The sequence below is a fragment of the Belonocnema kinseyi genome, chromosome 3, assembly GCF_010883055.1.
Source record: "Belonocnema kinseyi isolate 2016_QV_RU_SX_M_011 chromosome 3, B_treatae_v1, whole genome shotgun sequence".
NCBI classification, from domain to species: Eukaryota; Metazoa; Arthropoda; class Insecta; order Hymenoptera; family Cynipidae; genus Belonocnema; species Belonocnema kinseyi.
The window spans coordinates 3392049-3412280 of record NC_046659.1 but is presented as its reverse complement, the minus strand read 5'-3'; the positions used below and the strand labels follow the sequence as shown (position 1 = coordinate 3412280).

Below are 20232 nucleotides of genomic sequence, written 5' to 3'. Positions count from 1 at the left end.
TGGACTGTGACTGCACCATATATCTAGTCGGGAGTGGTGCTGACTGAAAACAGATGATTTGGAGCGATTCGCGCCATTTGTTGGTCATTCTAAGGACTTATTGAACTACCCTCGTAGTAGTCATTTTTCGTTTTTTTATATAGTTGTTTCTTTATGGTAGATATTGAGGGTTTCAAGTGAATCGTTTAATCTTGAAATATCTACTGGATATCTTAAATGTCGTAGTGCATGTAGGGTTTTTAATGCTACTTTTACTTTAGCTTCTAAGGGCGTTGTTCCTAGTGCTGCTCTTTTATAAAAATTTTCGAGTTCATTAAATACAGCTACAGATGTAACCCCATCTTCTGGGTTATAAGCTATTGGATTTGCTTTCTTTTGTAAATTACAATACAAAGCGCGAGTGGCAATTTGCTTTGCCAAATCTTCGTCTTGACTACTACTGATTATTGTATAACGTTCGTATCTCAAGGTAACTAAATAAATAAATTGTTTCTCAGTATCTCTTATAACTTGAACTTCGTCATTAGGTGGCATTTTCCTTTGACTTTCTATAAGGTCCTGAAGGAGAAGAGAGAAGGGCTTTCGAAACATTTTGATTAAAGTTGAAGAGGGTAGCTACTTTGTTGTCTATGAATTTATGTTATTTCTGAAAGTTGTGAAGAAGGATACAGATGTGTTCGTACTTTAAGCGTTATGTTACCTGTTGGTGAATTTTCGGTGTTAGGGTTTGGTTTATTTCCTTTTCATCGATACTATCTATGGGTGTGGCTTCAATTTGACTTCTGCTTCTTGGAGATAGGTCTCGGTCTTTACCTAGATGTAATAACAAATTAGGCACTGAAGACCAAAGTGCACCTAATAAGTGAACTGACCATCCGAAAACTGAATGTAATCCATAACCATGAATTAATGTATCTGCTATGAGTTTAACGCCCCTTATTATTATCACGATTCCAATGACACCTGCGCTTGTTGTTCCAAAATTGGTGAATACTGTCCAAAATTTTGCCCACGCAGTTTGTGCGATTTTGTCCAAAGTTTCTTCGTTTAAAAGAATGAATACCGAAATTCCTTGATTACTTGTAGGCTTTCCCATTACTCCTCTAGCTAATGTATTTAAAACCATAGGCTTTTCAGCATGAAACATTATATGGTTTCTCAACTTATCTAAATCAGCCTGTGAATATGTGCCACTCGTAACTAAGGATGAAGGGTTAGTATATTCCCAGGTAGGTCTAGTTTTAGGCATCATTAAATTGGGTGTTGGCCCTTCGACATGATTTGGTAACATTTTAAACCATTTCTCGCCAAAGAAATACATTGAAGGTACAAATGTGTTACAACTTGTTTGTGTGCCCGTGCTTGAAATAATATGAGTCCGTGGAGTTAGAAAAAATGTTTGATTTTCTTTAAAAATTGGAAGTTGTATATAGCATTCCTTGGTTTCTCGAAAAATAACCTCAGCTTGTGCACATTGAACTATGTGAACAATTTCTCCAGCCACTACTACCATATAACCTGGTCCCTTCATTAAGTGATAAGCAAATTCAGCAGGTGCTTGAGTAGCTAAAATAAGGAAATTTCTAAATACTTCTTGTTCGAGTTTACATTTTTCAGCTAAAACGTCTCGATAAAGTTGTTTTACCTCTCTACGAATGTGTCTCCCTCCATATCAACACAAGTAGTGTCTGAAATTGCGCATACCACGCCTGAACTTAGGTGTATTTTATTATCATTTAAATTCATTGTATCATTTAAATTCATTTTATAAGTAGCTTCGACAACTGCGTAGTTCTAAGTACCGTAAGGGTCAGAGTATTAAGCACCGTAACAGGAGCCATAATTTGTGACTGATCCAGCTATGATTAGTGTGTGAGAATAAGAATTATTTGGTTTCAAACCGAAAATTTGTGCATCTTTTCCTACAATAAATACCCCCGTTTTTTGCATTAATTCAGACTGTTCATGTGAAACATCTTGTATGTATTTTTTATATCCATTTTCTACCATTGAGACATGAGAGTACATACGACAATATTTAATCCTGCGTTCTACTTGCACTTTACATTGTATAACTTTTGTGGACGTATAATCTGTTATTTGTAATAATTGGATATTTACTGATTCTATATGTAATTTAGGTGTAGGTATGTCACGTCCTCCTACCTCAAGTAAAGACACGGTTGTAATACTCAAAGTATTGGGACCGCAATCGTACCTCACTATAGCTTCCGCGGTTGCACTCCATAGTAATAGCAACATTATGGGTTTCCATTTTTCTTCTTCACGTTTCATTTCTGAAAAATGAGTTTTACCCTGTTATTGACTTGTCCTTATTTAATGATAAGGCTAGAAAAATAAATTAAAAATTTTTTAAAATAAATTAAAATTTTTTTTTATTTTTCAAAGAGAACGATGTTGCATGTTAAATTTTCCCTTTCTTTAATTAGAGCTGAGTGCAGTTTATACCTAGTCAAGTAATTCCAATAGTTCAGCCAACATTGAGTGTCCAGATTGATATAAACTTAAAGTAAAATTTCCATAGGCTAATGATCCTCTAGTTTTAATTGTCAGGATAATGTCCCTGATGGCTGCCTTGTGCATGAGGTTTTGTTTCCAACGAATCACACATCGATCATCTGGATTAAATAAATTTTTTGCAAAAAGGTATGGCCATAAACTCAATATATCAACTCGGGCAACGATCAGATCGCAAAGTTGGTCGATTCTTTTTCGATGAATAGGGTCCATTTATCTGTAATATAACAAAAATTGGAAATTCCTTCTCAATTTAAATGTTCTCTTTGTCTAATTCTTTGTAATTGGTTTAATGTGTGATAATTTAAGACGATTAATACGAACTACTTTGGGAGAATTCTTTATGTTAATTTTCACGTTTCCCTTTCCAAGGACTTCTAACACTTCGAAAGGCCCTGTATATTGATCTGCAATTTTTTAAATTTTTCCTCCTTTTAATATAAATACATGATTGCCTACTCCAAAGTTTTGTGGATTTGCTTTTTTGTCATAATATATTTTCGATCTTTCTTTAGCTGAAATTAGATTTTTTCGGGCTAAAGCCCTGATCTCATAAAGACTAATTCGTAGGTAGTGCAACGCGTGCCCTCATGTACACTGGCATTATAAGATAAAGTTGCTAATTCCAACCAGTCATCCCATTCGGCATGTTTTTAAACGAATTGTTTCAAATATTCACCCAATACGTGATGCGATCTTTCCAATGATCCGTTATATTGTGGATGGTTAGCGGTTGTTCTGAGCTGCTTGATTTTAAATCTTTTTGCTAATCTCTTGAGTAAATTACCTGAAAAATTACTTCCTTGGTTAATACACATTTTGGTGCTCCATATATACAGATGAATCTTTTTATGAAAGCATCAGCTACAGTACTTGCAACTTGATTAGGCATTGGTACCGCTATACAAAATTTAGTAAAATTATTTTGAATAGTCAGAATGTATTCATTTTCTAACGTAGTTGGGGGTAGAGGGCCTACAACTTCCATAGCAATTTTTTCAAAAGCTGTGCTTGGTGTATCTGTAAATATTATAGGATTCTTAGTTTTAACCCTGACTAACTTTTTTAATTGGCATTGCAAGCATTGTTAAATAAACTTTTGAATATCAAGCTTCATATTAGCCCAATAATATTTTTGAAGTATCCTGTTGTATGTTTTTGTGACACCCTTATGTCCACCCGTTACTGAAGAGTGGGCTTCTTCTAAAACTGCTGATTTTTGTTCATTAGTGGGATACCGAACAAGCCCTTTACAGACTATAAATTTCTTTTTGAATCCTTAAATGCTGAATCTAAAATGACTAGTATTTCCTGCCAAGATACATGATTAATTTCAGTGGTTCTCGCTAAGCTAATTGATTTCAATTTTAATTTTTCTATCATTGCTTTTAATGAATAAATCGCTGACTTAATATTTTTTAAATTTTCAGAAAGATTACTTTTGTTCTCATCTTCAATTAGATGGGCAATATGATACTGTTCACCCTTCTTGATTTCTTTTGATAATCCTACCTATAAATTTGGAAACTTTGGCATTTCTCCTCGTTTCTCAAGCATTGTTGAACCGTTATCAAGTGGACTTCCATCAACTGCTAAAAGATAAGCATAATTGTCTTTCCTCATGCATAACTGATCACGGCATTCAATTATGTTTCATCGTAAAATGTTCAATCCGACTGAAGTAGTTTCTTCAGGGGGAGGTTCGGGTGGAGGACGGGTGATTTCATTCTTACCTGACTCCACAGCGTTTTTTGTATGGGTATTTCTGCTTGTATCTTTTCCTCAGAATCATCCAATGGATCTTCTATATCTAGAGTCAATTCAAAATTTTCGTAAATATCCTGATCCTTTTCCTCTTCTTCTTCCTCTTCATTGAAAGAACTAGAATCTGCTGCACTTTCTTCAGTATATATTTCTTAAATTCTTTGTTTCCTTAATTTTTTATAATTCTTTAACTTTTCATTTTTATTTAACTTATATTCAGAATTGGAATCCAAGCTATCAATAATTTCGAAATCATTTTCTGTTTCTTTATTCTTCATATTTGTCCTTGTCATTGAGGGGCTTTGTTCAGAAAATTTCCTGGGTCTTCCTCTCTTCTTTATTGAAGGAAAATTCACTTTTTGAATTTCCTTTTTAGGTCTACCCCTTTTTTCTTCATTAGGAGGAAACAATTTTACTTGTTGTATGACTTTCTTGGGTCTTCCTTTTTTCCTTTTTCCTAAAAATGTAGTCTTTTCCGTATTCTCATTATTTAAAACTGAATGAGGTACAATGTCTTCATTTCCATTAGGATCATTTTTATTGACATAGTTTCTATTTTGCATTTTTGTACTTACTTCTTCAAGTTCATTTTTCGCTTTCAATTTTCCACGAGTGACTACTGCACTCCATGTCTGCAATCCACCCCCTTCATTTCGAGTGGAATTTACAGATTTTTATTTTCAGTTTCATCAATAATTAAATCTGAACCTTTGTCAGATTTTTCACACTTCAGAGATTGTAAATTCTTAAGGACAGGATCTTCACATTTTCCCTAACCTTTTCCTTCTATTACTTCATAATTAATTTCTCCATAGCATAGCAAGTCAACTGGATTTTGTTTTCCACAGACTTCGTCTAAAGATCCTTTATTGACATAAGCATTTGCTTTTATAATATTTTCTCCATTAAAATGTCCATTTTCCTCCTTTTCAACAGGATTCCTGGATAACGCGTCAGCGTTTACATTCATTTTTCCTCCTTTATAAACAACGTCGAAGTCATATTCCGCCAGTTTCAATCTCCAACGGGTTACTCTCGAGCAAGGGTCTTTAGAATTCTTAAACCAAACCAATGGTTTATGGTCGGTCACAAGAGTGAATTTGTGTCCGTATAAATAAGGAAGAAATTGAGTTACTCCATAAACAATTGCAAGAGCCTCTTTCTCATAAGTGTCATATTTCCGCTCAGTATCACTAAGGGCTCGTGATCCAAAAGATATTGGCTTATCTTTTTCTATCGCACCTTGGGATAATATTGCCCCAATAGCATAACCAGATGCGTCAGTTGTAAGTACAAATGGTTTTGAGAAATCTGGTCGAATGAGGACGGGTTCCTCGCATAATTTTGCTTTTAATGTTTCAAAAGCAATCTGTTGTTTTTCTTCCCAGGTGAAAGGTGCATCTTTTTTTAAGAGTTGAGCTAAAGGACTAGTGATTTTAGAAAAATTTGATAGTATCCTGCTAAACCTAAAAATTGTTTGATATTCTTTTGAGTTTTTGGGACAGGAAATTTTTGTACGGCTTGTACCTTCTTTGGATCAGGGCGAACTCCGTTTTTGTCAATTATATGCCCCAAATATACTACTTCAGGTCTTAAAAATTCACATTTGTCAGACTGTAACTTTAAATTGGCATTACGAAGTCGATTCATTTATTCCGTGAATTTCCTCTTATGTTCCTCGAGGCTGTCGACGTAAAGCACAATATCATCTAAATAAATGAACAAATCTGTACCTTGTAGTCCGGTTAAAACAAGGTCCATAAGTCTTTGAAAAGTAGCCGGCGTATTTTTAAGCCCAAAAGGCATCCGATCAAATTCATAGTGGCCATAAGGTGTAGAAAAGGCTGTTTTGTGGGCATCTTTGGTACTCATTTTGATTTGATGGAATCCCGATGCAAGATCAAATACAGGAAAATACTGGGCTCCTCCTAATTGATCCAGAATTTCACTTATATTTGATAAAGGGTAAGAGTCACCAATAGTTTTTTCGTTCAACTTCCTAAAATCTAACACCATTCTCCACCGCTTATTTCCCTGCGAGTCAACCTTTTTTGAAACAATCCATACAGGTGTATTGTATGGAGATTGAGATGGTTTAATTATACCGTTATCAAGTAACTCATTGACTTGACGAGTTACTTCTTCTTTGTGAATCGGAGGAAAGCGGTATTGACGTGAAGCGATGGGAATATCATCCGTTGTAGGTATATGGTGTTCAAGGACAGTTGTGGCTTCGAGTTGTTCACCAGGAATATGAAAGCGATCTAGATTTTTCAAAATAAGGTTGTCAACATGTTCTAATTCTTGTGCCTATAAGTGATCTAATCTAAGTAAACTTTTAAGATGTTTGAATCTGTTCTCATAATTGATATTATATATAGAACAAATTTCATCAATTTTTGAGTCCGAGAGCAAAAATTCATCAAAAATTTGATCAGGAGATTTTTCGAAAAGGGTATAATTATTTGATCCATCGAAACTCGCAGATTGTTTTTTCATTTCCTCAAATTCTTCTTATGTGACTAGGGGTATCTTTATTTCTTTTGACTGCATTGATACGTTGGCTATTTTCATGTATGCCTTACCATCATTATTGGTTACTAAAGCATCACCTAAAAAAACATCATTTTTAACTAATAATCTGGGTACGTAGCCTTCTCTTCTTCCTGGATTTTTAATTTTTACAAAAAAATTAGAAATAGATTTGGCTGGTATAGTTATAGTTTCATCGGTTATAAAAGGAAAGATTTGACCTTTTATTTCAAGTGTTCTTGTTTCATAATTAATTTTAACATCATTATTGGAGAAAAATTCTGAATCTAAAATTCCATCATAATCTACGGGTACCTCGTTCGGAATCACATTAAAAATGGTTAGACATCCAAAAACCTTAACTTCAACTTGTCCTAAAGTATATACTGGATGACTATTTATTCCTGTTAATCGAAGTATTTCTGCTTTATTTATAGATAAAATATCCTGAATAGAATGTTTTTTGATTAAGTTAGGCCCTGCACCTATGTCTACCATCATACACACAGGATTATTTAAACCTTCAACAGTTAAAAGGACAGATGGTATTAAACTTCCTATACTTAGGTTAACTTTTGCTGTTTTAATTTCTGGATCTTCTTTATTGATTACAATGGGCGCATTTAATTCTCGGTAGCTGTAACCTCCCTCATTGCACCCTGATTGAGGGGGTTTCTCGCGTTTCCTATAAGGCCTATAATTATTTGTCTTTGACCGTGATTCCAATTTCTATTATTATTTTCTCTTTAACCTTGGTTCCAATTCCTACTATTATAATAATTATTAGTATTTTGGTTGTATCGTCTTGATTGCCATTGACCCTGAATATCTCGTTCTTGCCTGGGAACTGTGTAAAATGTATTTTGGGGCGGAGCCGAATACTGTGGACCATCTGCTGATCTTAAATGCCGAGGGTTTCCCTAATTTCGAAACGTAGGGTACGGATCACTGAGGTTCGGTCGTTGACCTCTGTATTGATTAGGAGGGTTTTTCCATGTCTGGCGTTGGAAGCTACGGTTAGGGAAATTTTCTTGAGCCTGACCTAGAAAGCGATAGGTGCGGGCCGCGTGACCCCTCTTTCCACATATTTGACATCCTAATTCTACTTCTTCTTGTGCTATAGCTATTTTACCTGATTTAAGTAATCCATTATCATGGCTAATTGTTTGATTTCCGGTTTCATGAGATGTTTTAAATCTTCCTTCTTCCCGTAATGCTTTTGTATCTAATAACCTTCTTTCTACCTTAATGGCAGCGTCTACCGTTTCTTTAGATGTCCTTTGTTTAATAATTCTTGATTCCAACTCTGGTCTCAACCCGCGCAAGAAACAATCAGTAATGTCTGTAGCTAAATTTCCTTCAAAGGTAGGATCTATTTGTCCATTATTGCTCATTTTATGAACGTCTAAAATTTTATTTCCGATTTCTCGGATGCGCGCTGCGTAAGCAATAACTTTTTCATTTTCCCATTGATATATTCTACCTAATTCCCCCTGTAACTGTTAAACTGTTTTATCTAGCGCATAAACCCTTTTTAATCTATCAAATCCTCAATTTTAGTGTACGATGACCCAGAAATACACTTTCTAGCTTCATTTGTTAGTTTGCTCCGGATTAATTTTACCAAATTCGATTCAACAGATTCAGGAAGCATTTCCTTCGCTTCGTTACAGCCTTCAATAAAATGGGTTAAGGGAATATTATTACCATTGAATATGGGCACGACTTCTAAGGCATCACGTAGCGAAATCATTTGATTATTTGACACCGTTCAGTTTGGTGAGATTGTGCTAAGAATTTATCTACGAGCGTGTTATCATTATTAGGTGGAAATAAAAATTCTTGTGAAACAGGGTTTTTATTTAAGAATCGTAACAGGGTTTCTTCTTTTGCAGTAAGGTCTCTATTTACATCCGGTTTTTTCTCTTCCTTAACTTGACAATTATTTTCTGTATTTCCACGAGTTGTCTTATTATAAAAATATTGAAGTTTTAGTGAAGCGGCACCTTCAAGATTGAAATCGCGAATTTCTTCGTCTATTATACTATTTTCAAAGTTGAGTTTTCTAAAACTGTTGAATTTATTGGGTTACCGTCATCAAGGAAGACAGTTTCACTTAATTGATCGCGATAAGTGGAATTACTTGAACTAATTATTACACTTTTATCCTTGTTTCCCACCAAATTTACTGGAAGCGTGTTACTAAATTGCGATGCTTCTTTATTGATTTTCAATAATTCAAGATTCGATACACTTGGTACATTCGTACCAGAAAGATTTTCACTTGATGTAGGCAATGTTTGGGAGAAATTTTCTTGAATTTTATTGGTTCGGTTTCTTTTTTTTGAGTCAGGTAGTCCCTTATTTTCCCTTACTATTTTGGCAATTTCGGGATTCGCTTGTGCTTGACTACGCGTAATTCTAATGTTATTTGAATCTGTCTTTTCACTAGTATTACCAGGCCTATTTGACATTGTTTAAATTATTCATGAATGTCATAGGGCGAGTATTCATCAACCTTCTTGTTTCAACAGATTTTCTCGAAAACATGTGAAACTCAATGACTTTTGCTTTTTGGTTTCCCGACCGATGCACCCAAATATTAGAGTATGTAACGTCTTGACAACGTATACATACACCAAAATTCCCTAATGCTCGTTTTAATTGTAGTCGAATGGTACCACAATTGGGATGAGCCAACACAAGTCAATGAAATAGGAAACACATGAATTACAATCAAATCAATTTATTTATATTTGTGATACATAAAATATTCCGTGTGGAAGAAAAGATGCGCGAAGGTTAGATAATGGATACTCCAATAGATTCGTTAGGTAACGCTGATTTGGTTGACACTCTCCGACTGTAAAGAACGGATTTATGAGTGTTTTCACACATGAGAGAGGGAAAGATTTAAGGGATGAATATTGTTTGGACTTACCGAGTTTATGTTTACTCCTGTGAGCAGGATTCCTTCAGAAGTGGATCCGGAAGCGAGTTCAGTAATGGATCCTGGACCCTCAGTGTAACGGTAATCCAAATAATCGATAGTGAACACGTGGTGAGTTTGTCAGGATAAGGAAACTGTCACAATTGATTGGTATTCTTAGAAACCCTGAACCCCAGGGTTGACACTCCGTACCGAAAGATTTCTCAAAAGAACTGGGTGAGACTGAACTGGACTAAGACCGACGAATAAAGACTGAATTGCGACTGAAAAACTCTCTGGCGTCCACCTGTGCCAGAGCTTATATAATAGCGTGGTAGAAGGATTTATGGTTTTCTTCCTTTCCAAGTGCTGGACGATTCGTTAGATGCATGATTCCGCCCCCCTTGGTAGGTAGGACGGTGCGTTTGTCATAGTAACCGTGCCATTCTGTGCTTCCATGAGAAGATATCGACCACTCCTCAAGACCAATTCTATTTTTATCGGCGCGTAAACTTTTTCTTCAACATTTTGAATATATTGATCTCATACATATAGTGAAATATATAATTATTATAATATAAAGTCGCGGTCTCGTGACAGTAGAGGGGCCGGGTTTCAATGATTTGGCAAAACTCGATTTCAAAATAATAATTAAGGTTGATTTGTTATAATTATTTTCCAAGGACTTAGGTGTAAATTTATGACTATATGAACCGTGGCTTCCATGAAGATTCTACAATTCGATAGTTTTTATAATCCTCAGATTACGCAAATTACAAAGCAATAATAAATTCAAAAAGAAAATAGCCACCAGAATTACAATAATAATTACATGGAATTAGGGGAAGGGTCGAATGTAATATAATTCTAAATGGGAACGGCTTACTTTTCAGAACATATTTTCAGACAAGATTAATTACATATACGGAAAGGGGAAAATAATCTTTGCTAGTACGCTTTTAGGGGAATATCGGAAAAATGATAGCACACTGAAGTATTTCCAGTTACAAAAGAAAAGTCATTTTAGAGTTTCAATTATCGACAGCGGAAGGGTAAATGATCTCTGCTAGTACAATTTTTGGGGAACATCGGAAAGCTGATAGCCCATTGAAATATTTCAAGATACAAAAAAAAGACATTTTAGAGTTTCAATTATCGATAGGGGAAAGGAGAAATGATCTCTGCTAATACAATTTTAGGGGAATACATTGAGTCACATTTCTGGGGTTTAATTCAAATAAAAGAGTGAGGCAAATGATTGACAGACTCATAATATATAAAGCACAAAGCATGATTGTAAAATAATTAGTATGATTTTGCCAAGGAGTAAATTATTTTTAAAAATCAATATAATCAATATATTAGGACTTAATTTCTTGGCCAAACCATAAAAGAAAAGGATGCAGGTCCTACCTCATCGCACCAGTTAATCGGCGGGTCGTTGAGTAGCACGTGGTTCGCACCTTGAGTTCAAAAACTAGACCAGAAATGCCGGAATCTACTTACGCCAACGCGAAGAACAGTGATTGGTAGGAGAAATATTTAGTGTCTTGCGCATAGGAATACTTTTAATTGCTACGGTAAAGAGAGAGATCCTCATGTAGGCTCGTTTTCCATTGGTCTGCCGTGTCGCCTTTTCTTCTCTTCGTTGTGTCTTCCTCTGTCTCGCTGAACTAAATCATCAATCAAGATTCTTTCCTTATTCTCGAGAAGCAGTATAGTCCTTGGGAAATTGAGGCTAGCGGGGTGGCCAAATGCACTCCTGTACGAGAATTGGAGAACGGAAGTCTATGCTTCAAACGGCAGATGTGATTTCGGACTCCATGACTCCTAGAACAATAGATAAGAGAGACGGCATCAACAGCCAGAAATAAAATATAAAAGGTGGCGAAATTACGTAGTATATCCATAATTAAGCTGGTAATCGCCTTGTTCCATTTTTACCAGAGACATGTCGTAGATCTCAGATGGCCAAAGAGAGAGCAGATGCGATAATCCAGGAGGTAAAGCCAGAAGAAGAACACACTGAAGGTCACAAGCCAGAAGAAGCCTCGCTAAGGTGGAGGTGACGACAGACCCTAGTCAGTGACACAATGTGAGGTGGTGGAGACCTATAAGATTCACTACTCAAGACCGCAAAATTCAAAAGCTCTCATAGCGATTTTAGGAAAAAAAGAAACATAGCCAAATAAATCTTAAATCTAAAAAAAATAACAATAAGGAGTGCCGAATTTACTCTTGATGCAAACCAAGCGTATTTTACTAAATTTTTCAGATAACTTTATTTTGGTGATGTTCGGGAAATCCGCGACATCACAAAGATTTAAAAAAAATTAACGTATAAATTACAATGGAATAATTATTCATTTGCAACGACTGAAAATAAAAGTAATTGAACTTATAATTAAAAAAGTGTTAAACTTGAGAAATTGTAATCTTTTAAATTTTAATATATTTAATTTAAAATTTCTTAAAATTATATAGGGTAATGTACCCAATTGTTGGCAGGTGAAGGCAAATTTCAGGCTTTGAGAAAGAAATTAATGTCATAAATTGTACATGTGATAAATGTAATAATAATATGTACGGTGCTAATATAATAGGGTATCAAATTCTAAGCTTTATTTACCTAAATATATATTAGAAACTGAAAAAATAATTAAAATTAGCTCATTAGCCTAGAAATGCAATTCTTGGTAGGGTTAACGCAATTCTTAGCAGGGATGGACCCAATTATTGGCACCTTAGTCATATGAAGATGAAATAGTGTTTTAATAGTATCACTATTAAGTGAATAGTGAAGGGAAACATTGTTTATCAATTATTTTTCATTTATAAACAAACAGTCCGGCTTAAATTACTTATTTATCAGCAGCTATCTAGTCCAAATCTAGAGGTTATGATCCTCGGCTGCTTTTGAAGATCGTTATTATTTCAAAATTGATTTTTTTAGTTCATAGTCCTGTTGGTTTTTAACTTTTTTCTATTTCTATCTTCTAGGGCTTTTTTTGAAATTTAATTTTGCCGTTTTCGTTTTTACTTTTTAGCTTCCTTATTCTTAGTTTTATATATTGTTTTCATTTTATTTTTTATAATTTCTAATCTCCCTATTCCTACGATGTTAAAACATAGATGCCTTCTGCCGTCATGTGCCTTCCTTTTCGTTTTGGGTCTCAAATCTGCAGAATCGTATAATGTTTCATCAGTTGCATGCTAACCTGAAAACTGGTTACAAAAAACTTCTTTTCTCTCTACACTATTTAAAGCAGCCTTATTATTATTATTATTATTATTATTATTATTATTATTATTATTATTATTATTATTATTTAACACATTTTCAAAAGTGCTAAAAATTGCAATCGAGATTCTTTTTCTATGTGTAAATCGGGCATTAATTTTGTTGTACAGACTAGTTGTGAGTGATATATACATTAGACTGATTTGTGGTTAAGTCTACATCGCTAAATTTCGAATTTACTCTTATTTCTGAATAAAATATATCACTAAATATAATTACTTACTTAATTCTTTTAAGAACCGCTTTAGTAATTTACTTTAAAATATCGTTTGTACCTTTAATTCGGTCTTTGATTCTGAATTTTACACAACAACAAACGAACATAACCATACTTTTTCCGATTGCCAAGAATAGGAATCATTGCAAGAACATACAATCCAATTCTTGGCAGGGGGTGACAAGAATTGTATACAGTACTTTAGATTGAGAATGTATTGGCACCTCCTATTATTTATTAAATAAATTATAGTTGAATCTCAGTAATTTTTTTATGAAAAATTTCAACATTTCCTCGAAATATGCAGAAAATAGCTAAGCTGAAAATTCTTGGCAGCCTGCAAACAAGGCTGAATTTTGTAATTTCAGAACACATAAATTATTGTTTAGCATAAGATGAATACATAATATTACGAAAAAATGTCTGCACTATTAAAAAAAATAAAAAACAATTTGATATTTATCTCTATTCTCTTATTCTTCCATTTAGGACATTGAAAATGATTGCGCGTATTTAAAATCAATACAAATTTTGATTCTCTAAAACGATTACTTCAAACAAATAATTTTTTAAGAATACGAAAAATTCTGCCTCAGCCCGAATTTGAACCGGGAATATGAATATCGCAGAGTGCAAGTAGACGCCTAAACTTTGCTGTCAAAAAATAATCTTTTTATAGTTTATGATTAATGATTATATCATCGCATACAAGGCGCAGCTTGTTGTTATAAAAACATGGTTCCTATTTAAACATTTTTAAGTATGTTTGTAACATTAATGATTAATATATTTATATAGTTTATCATAAAAATTCAAAGCGAAGAAACAGTTTTTAAATTATTATTAACCTCCCTCTTGAGAGTTAGGGGGATGTATAATTATTGGGTACCTCCTCCCTAAAGTCCTTCTTTGGATCCGCGCCGGTTTGAAAGTGAGTTTTACGTAAGAGCTATTACAAGAGGTTGTATTAGCTATAAGGTGTCACGTAAATTCCGAATTTGAGAATGTAAAACAGCGTGTGATCCTATTCCTCATCTTCTTACCTAAAAACTAGCTGTGTAAAATGTGATCCCGGAAAACCAGGAAAAACAGGTTTATCTTGATTTACTTCAAGATTGTTGCGGTTATTGGAAAATTATTTCAGTAAAAATTGTCCATCTCTATAAAGTACATATTTTTTGTTCTATCCATTTTTTAATTTTACTTTCTATAGGACTCTATAAAAAATGAATCGCCATTTTTAAACTCTTAAAAACCCTCACGTGATGCTTCTCTATTATCACAAATGTCACAAAAACTAATTTAAAGAGACAAATCAAATAAAATGCAGGTGAATGTTTTAATCGAAAAAATATCAGTCACTTACCAGTTTGCAAAAAATTATTGAATTATTTGCAATTCTTTTGATTAATTTTGTTTTCCGTATTTGTATTTGGAAACATTTTCTCGATGGGACATTTAATTAAATATTTTTATGTTTAAAACGTAATAATTTCCTACTGTTAATAATGTTTAAATGTTTAGTTAGTTAATGTGATCGAGACGGTCACTCAATTATCTGCCATGAATTGCTCCATATCTGTCCGAAAAGATTCTCAACTATTCTGGGAAACCTCAAATTGTCAATATTTGCTTTTATTCTTTATAATTTCTTTATATAACTTCTTTATATTATAAAAAATACTTTGTAATAAGTTTCCAAATATAATACTTTTAATTATGTTTAAAAGTTTTGCAAAGCTCATGATATTTATCATTTTGATTAAACATAGCTGTTTTTAATGGTTGATTTTTTCAAATAAATTTTCTGTTTTGAAAGAGACTGAAGCAGTTCAGAATGTTTTTTAATTAAAAATAGAATTATCCATTCAGAATGGGAGACCAATATTTATATTACGCTACTAAATGACCTCTCATGAATTCATAACCGAAAGGATTAGATGTATCTTAAGAATGTAGCTATTATGTGAAACGGGATCGAAATGAAGGAAAAGCGATAATTGCGTGCGCATTCTTTAATGAAAAAGAGAGGGGATGAATGGGTCTGATAAATGGAGTGACCTACACGATACGAGGACTGATCGAGGAAGTGCACTCTTGGCTCAGCACCGCTACGAGCAGCTGCATTTGCGGGAACACGAAAACGAGCTCGGCACTCATTCGAGAAAAATAGGTAGCATTCCGTGTGTTTCAAATAGATTCTTCTTTCCAACAATGCATGTCCAGGATTTAACAGAGAAAAAATTGCCCTTCATTAAAAAAAAAAACATAATTTTTTGTATAAAAAATAAGAGAATTATTATAAAGTTCTCGAAAATAATGCCGAATACTTTCACTTAATTAATAATCTGTACCAGTCATAAAATTTCCATTTGTCAGTGTTATACGATTTTAAGAAATGTGAGTAGGATTTTCAAGCAGTTGTCATTCGGGAGATAATTCCGAAAAGAAATTCTCGATTGTAGAATGCCATAAAATCAAGTGAAAACGATTCACTAATTTAAATGTGTGGATTTTTGAATCCTAGGAAAGTCTGATTAAATCCCAGAATAAGCTTTAAAATCCATACCAATTGGGAATTGTATTAAGCTTGCGAAAAAGTAAAAACAATTAACTTAAAAATATTAAGTCCTGGACAGTCAGAATCTAATCAGTCAGGGTTAAACTTTTAAGATTAAATAGAGGAATTTCTTAAATATAAAAACATCCTGAATAATTCGGCCAAAGGTTTTAATTTAAAGTTTGAGGAAACGCTATTTTAATTTAAAAAAACAAACATAAATTCTTGTTTCGCTTTTGTGATCCCACATCTTCGTCTTATCATTAGAAAACATTAAAAAATTCATTTATAGTTCGAGTCTCTAATAAAGTTTTTACTTTCAGACTTATTACTCTATCAGGAGTGGTGCCGAAGCAAACATTCGGGGAAAATTTGTTATTTTGAAATAACAATTTTTTTTAATCAATTTTTATCAATTTATTAGAGGATTTGTGTAAAGAATCGAAATTTACTGAAAAACAAATGCTTTGGCAAAATAAATAACGTCTGAAAAGAACAAATTATGTTACAAGACTTTAATAGAAAATCCTTATTTAATCTATGATGAAACCATATTTCGAATATAAGCCACCCAAAATTGAGCGCTTTAATTTTAAAGTTGAATTTTAAGAATAATTTTCCATTTTAAAATGACAAAAGATCTATCAGTAATTAAAATGATGTTTATACTACCTTATCGTTGTTAAAAAGGTATTAAAAAAAGGAGTTGGATTCTATACCCTCACGAATAATATAACTGCTAGTGAGGTACGAAATAAAAAACTTGAATTTTTTGGTGTACCCTGAGATGCATGATAAAATTCGAATAACTAAAATAAATTATTGACACAAGAATCGCTATTTTCACACACCATATGCCTAAATGGTTCGAAATGCTACATAAACATTGTTTAGGTTCTTTGAAATCATCATGTATTAACAGTGAATACTTTGCGAAAATTCATTTTGTTCTTTAAGGGCATATGTGATGCTTCATCATGTGATCAATCGGGTACAGTTCCCCCTGTTTTTTTTTTAACAAAAATGAAAATGTTTAAAAACTGAATTCGGAGATGCTGTAAAATACCATAACGGACGTCCCTAGACTCTTTTTTGAGGAATAATAACCAAAAAATGTTATTGTGCTGAATAAAACTTTCATACATGTGCATTATTTTTAGGTTAGGGTCATTTTTCAGCTCTGTCATTCCGATAATGTAGCATCTACCGATGCCATCAGTAAGAACTATAAAAATTATGGGAGAGAATTGTAACACACATATCCTCGAAATATACACACACGTTTTTAGCAGAATCAAATTTTTTGGAATGAAATCACAAAAAAAGTGTGCAGACACGTCCGTTAGCATGTTCTCTATTATTCCTCAGATTTTGAAGACAAAATAAGTATTAATCTAGGAAAAAGCCGGGGGAATCTAACACTGACAAAATCGATACTATTTCCAAAGTGCCATGCAAATTAATCAAATTTAACAAAATTAAATTTTTGTTTAATTAACCCACAAAAAAATGTTCAGGGACGTCCGTTATCATGTTCGCTATCAATTCATATATTTTTAAGACAAAATATTTATTATTATAGAAAAAAAGCCGGGGGAACCTAAAACTGGTACAATCGATAATTTTCTAAGTATCACATGCCTATAAAATAATTTCGTACGCAAATTGTGCATTTCATCTTTGTCAAACTGTACTCTCTATGTACTCTCACGTAAAAAAGGAATTATTTTTATTAACTCGAGCTATTTAACTAGCACGACAATGTTTGTAAATATGGTATGATGGTGAGTTGATGCACTAGCGTTAACGTAATTTGCTGAATATTTAATATTAAATACATAATATTTGAATTATCTTTTGGGTGAGCATCTTTTAGAGCAAAAAACGCTATATATAGTTTTAAAATCAAACAGAGAATTTTATTATGAAAATATATAAAAAAAACTACTTCCAAACATGTTTTGGCTATTGAATGTGTATGTAAACATACACCATTTATACGTAAATATTTCATCCTTGAATGAAGGTGCGCGGAAGAAGCGTTTCGCTAAAAACTTGCCAAACTCCGTTCGAAAGTTTTATGTTTTCGCTGAAGATTTCCCTAACCTCTCAATATACTCATCAGAAGTAATAGTTGAAAATTGTCCGTCAAAAAGCTTTAAACATCCAAACAATAAGTTTCATGAATTTTACAGTACGACGTTTTCCCTTGTACCAATTATACCAGTACTGAAATAAGTGACTAAGTGTTCATTATCTTCAGTAACTCTTTTCGTACATATGTAGATAAATACATTGACATTTCCTTCATCAACGCATACATTCATTACATGCTTCATTATTTTTATTAGACGTGAAAATTTGAGATCATTCAGTACAAAATGTCTCGTGAAAAAGCATGTGTACCCCCTTCTTTTCCCTTATTCGTTGGCTTATGGTTACTCAATTTGGCGTCATTCTTCATTTTGATAATTCTTTAATGTTTTTTTCAGAAAAGTTTTATTATGTTTTTTTTTAAATATTATGTCTTACTTTATTTGTATATTTTATTGTTGAATTCGAGTTAGTTTTCATGTAGATGTATTTTAGTGTTAAGCAATATTAATAAGGAGGGAGGGGAGCGAAGGGGGAAACGTCAATTGGGTGCAGTGAGTACAGGAGCTACCTACAAACGAAAAAAAAATCTTTACTTAAAAGGGATCTGATTGATGAAGAACTGGTTTAATTTTTTTTAAAAACAGATGGGGCCGCGGCCAGCCGGATGATATTGGTGCTATCAATCTAGGAGATGAGAAGTATGATCCTGATTCAGATAAAAAGCCTCGCGCAGGACAAATTCTATGGATCCGTGGTCTAACACGGCTGCAGACTCAGGTAACTATTTCTCTCTCATTGTCATACCATTACTCAAGATGAAAATTTAAGAACCCTTTCATAAATATAACACTTTTAAATGTGTTATTCTTCGTTAACAGTAGCCACTATTTACCTTCTATATTTACCTTCTAGGTTCCACTGATGATAGTTCAATCGACACCTTACCTTTAAAATTTTTTGTGTGCTTGGTACTTATACAATTATTGCGATTATAATAATCACTTATTTTTCATTCATTTAAGTCCTAAATCGTATGACTCAGGGTTCCATCTGTCATTTCACGTAATGACAAATTGAAAAATCATTCGAACAGAACCGAGAAAGTCTTATAATATATGTATAATCAAAAACTATGTTAAATAACGACTGCAGGGTCCCGATATTTAAAAAAGCTGCATGCCAAGATGAGGAAGCGATATTGAGACCAAACGTGAAAAGCACGCACCATCTGAGAGATGTTAGTGACCTCAGGACAAGGAGAAACATTAACATGCAGGTTCCTCCTAAGCCCCAATATCCGGCTGAAATGAATGTTTCCCTTCGTGAGGATATCGCGGAGGAGTTCGATCTCTAGCCCATCCATTGTTTAGTTTATGGTGCTGCGAGAGCTTTGACTGATTCAAATCAATGGCTAAAAATGAAGATGGATTAAAAGATCAAAAGACTCTTGCATAAACTAAACAAAAAGGTTGAATGGACAAGACAGATTGCGTCCCGTGTACATTGTGTGATTGACTACATAACATCTGGTAGACCGTTCGCGGAAAGGGTTAGAAAGTTCGTCCAAGAACTCAGGATCTTCAATTACACACTGAACAAGTTAAAACTGCTGGCAATTAAGCAGCATATTGTTTAAAAAACGGGTGTTATCTGACGCAAGAAGGAGAATACAAAAGTGGAGGAGATGGATCAGGAAGAATCAACAGTTTATTGCTGACGCATCACGCCACGTCAGCGTTCTCCCTGTTTTTGTCAAAAATCCACCCAAGCCCAAGAAGGTAGAAACTTTTTAGAGAGAGGTATACAAGTTTCCGAAGATATTGAAGTTAAAAGAAGATACTTATAATGTCATCCGGTTCAAGGAGTTTTGCGATAACCTTATAATATTTGAGGAGGAATATCCATTAATCACTGCTAAATAAGTAAAAAAAGCACTTAGGGGTTAAAGGAACTTTTCCTCTGGAGAATTACATGTTATCAATAACTTCTGGTGGAAGAAGTTTAATTCTACACGCCAACATCTGGCCCGCATATTCATCTCATATTTAAAGTAAAAAACTCTCATTTCACAATGACTGGTCTTAGGACGCACTAAACTATTACCGAAAAAAGGCAACCTGTCCAACCTAGAGAATTGAAGGCCAACAACTTGTTTGAACACACTGTATAAGATCTTTGCAGTGCTCCTGAGAAACATGATTGTTCGAAGAATTTGTCTGTGTGGAGAGAGATGTACGAAAAACAGGTTTCGAAAAAAGGTGTAGCAGGATGCCGATAGAACCTGCTAATTGATA

The 20232-nt window shown here is 33.7% G+C and overlaps 1 protein-coding gene across 22 annotated transcripts in view; it reads left to right on the top strand.

The window, feature by feature from the left end:
* LOC117170201 (plasma membrane calcium-transporting ATPase 3) overlaps positions 1–20232 on the top strand; it is a 1035667-nt gene that overhangs the window by 595687 nt on the left and 419748 nt on the right. For 21 of the 22 annotated variants that reach the window (XR_004466737.1, XR_004466741.1, XR_004466738.1 and 18 more), the window contains one exon: positions 18583–18715. Coding sequence is in view for 17 of the 22 variants with exons in the window: in XM_033356800.1 (XP_033212691.1) it covers positions 18583–18715 (133 nt within the window). In the remaining 5 variants the exon portion in view is untranslated. Of the gene's footprint in view, positions 1–18582; positions 18716–18850; positions 18903–20232 lie in introns of those variants that run through there. The other variant, XM_033356808.1, reaches the window with a different exon arrangement.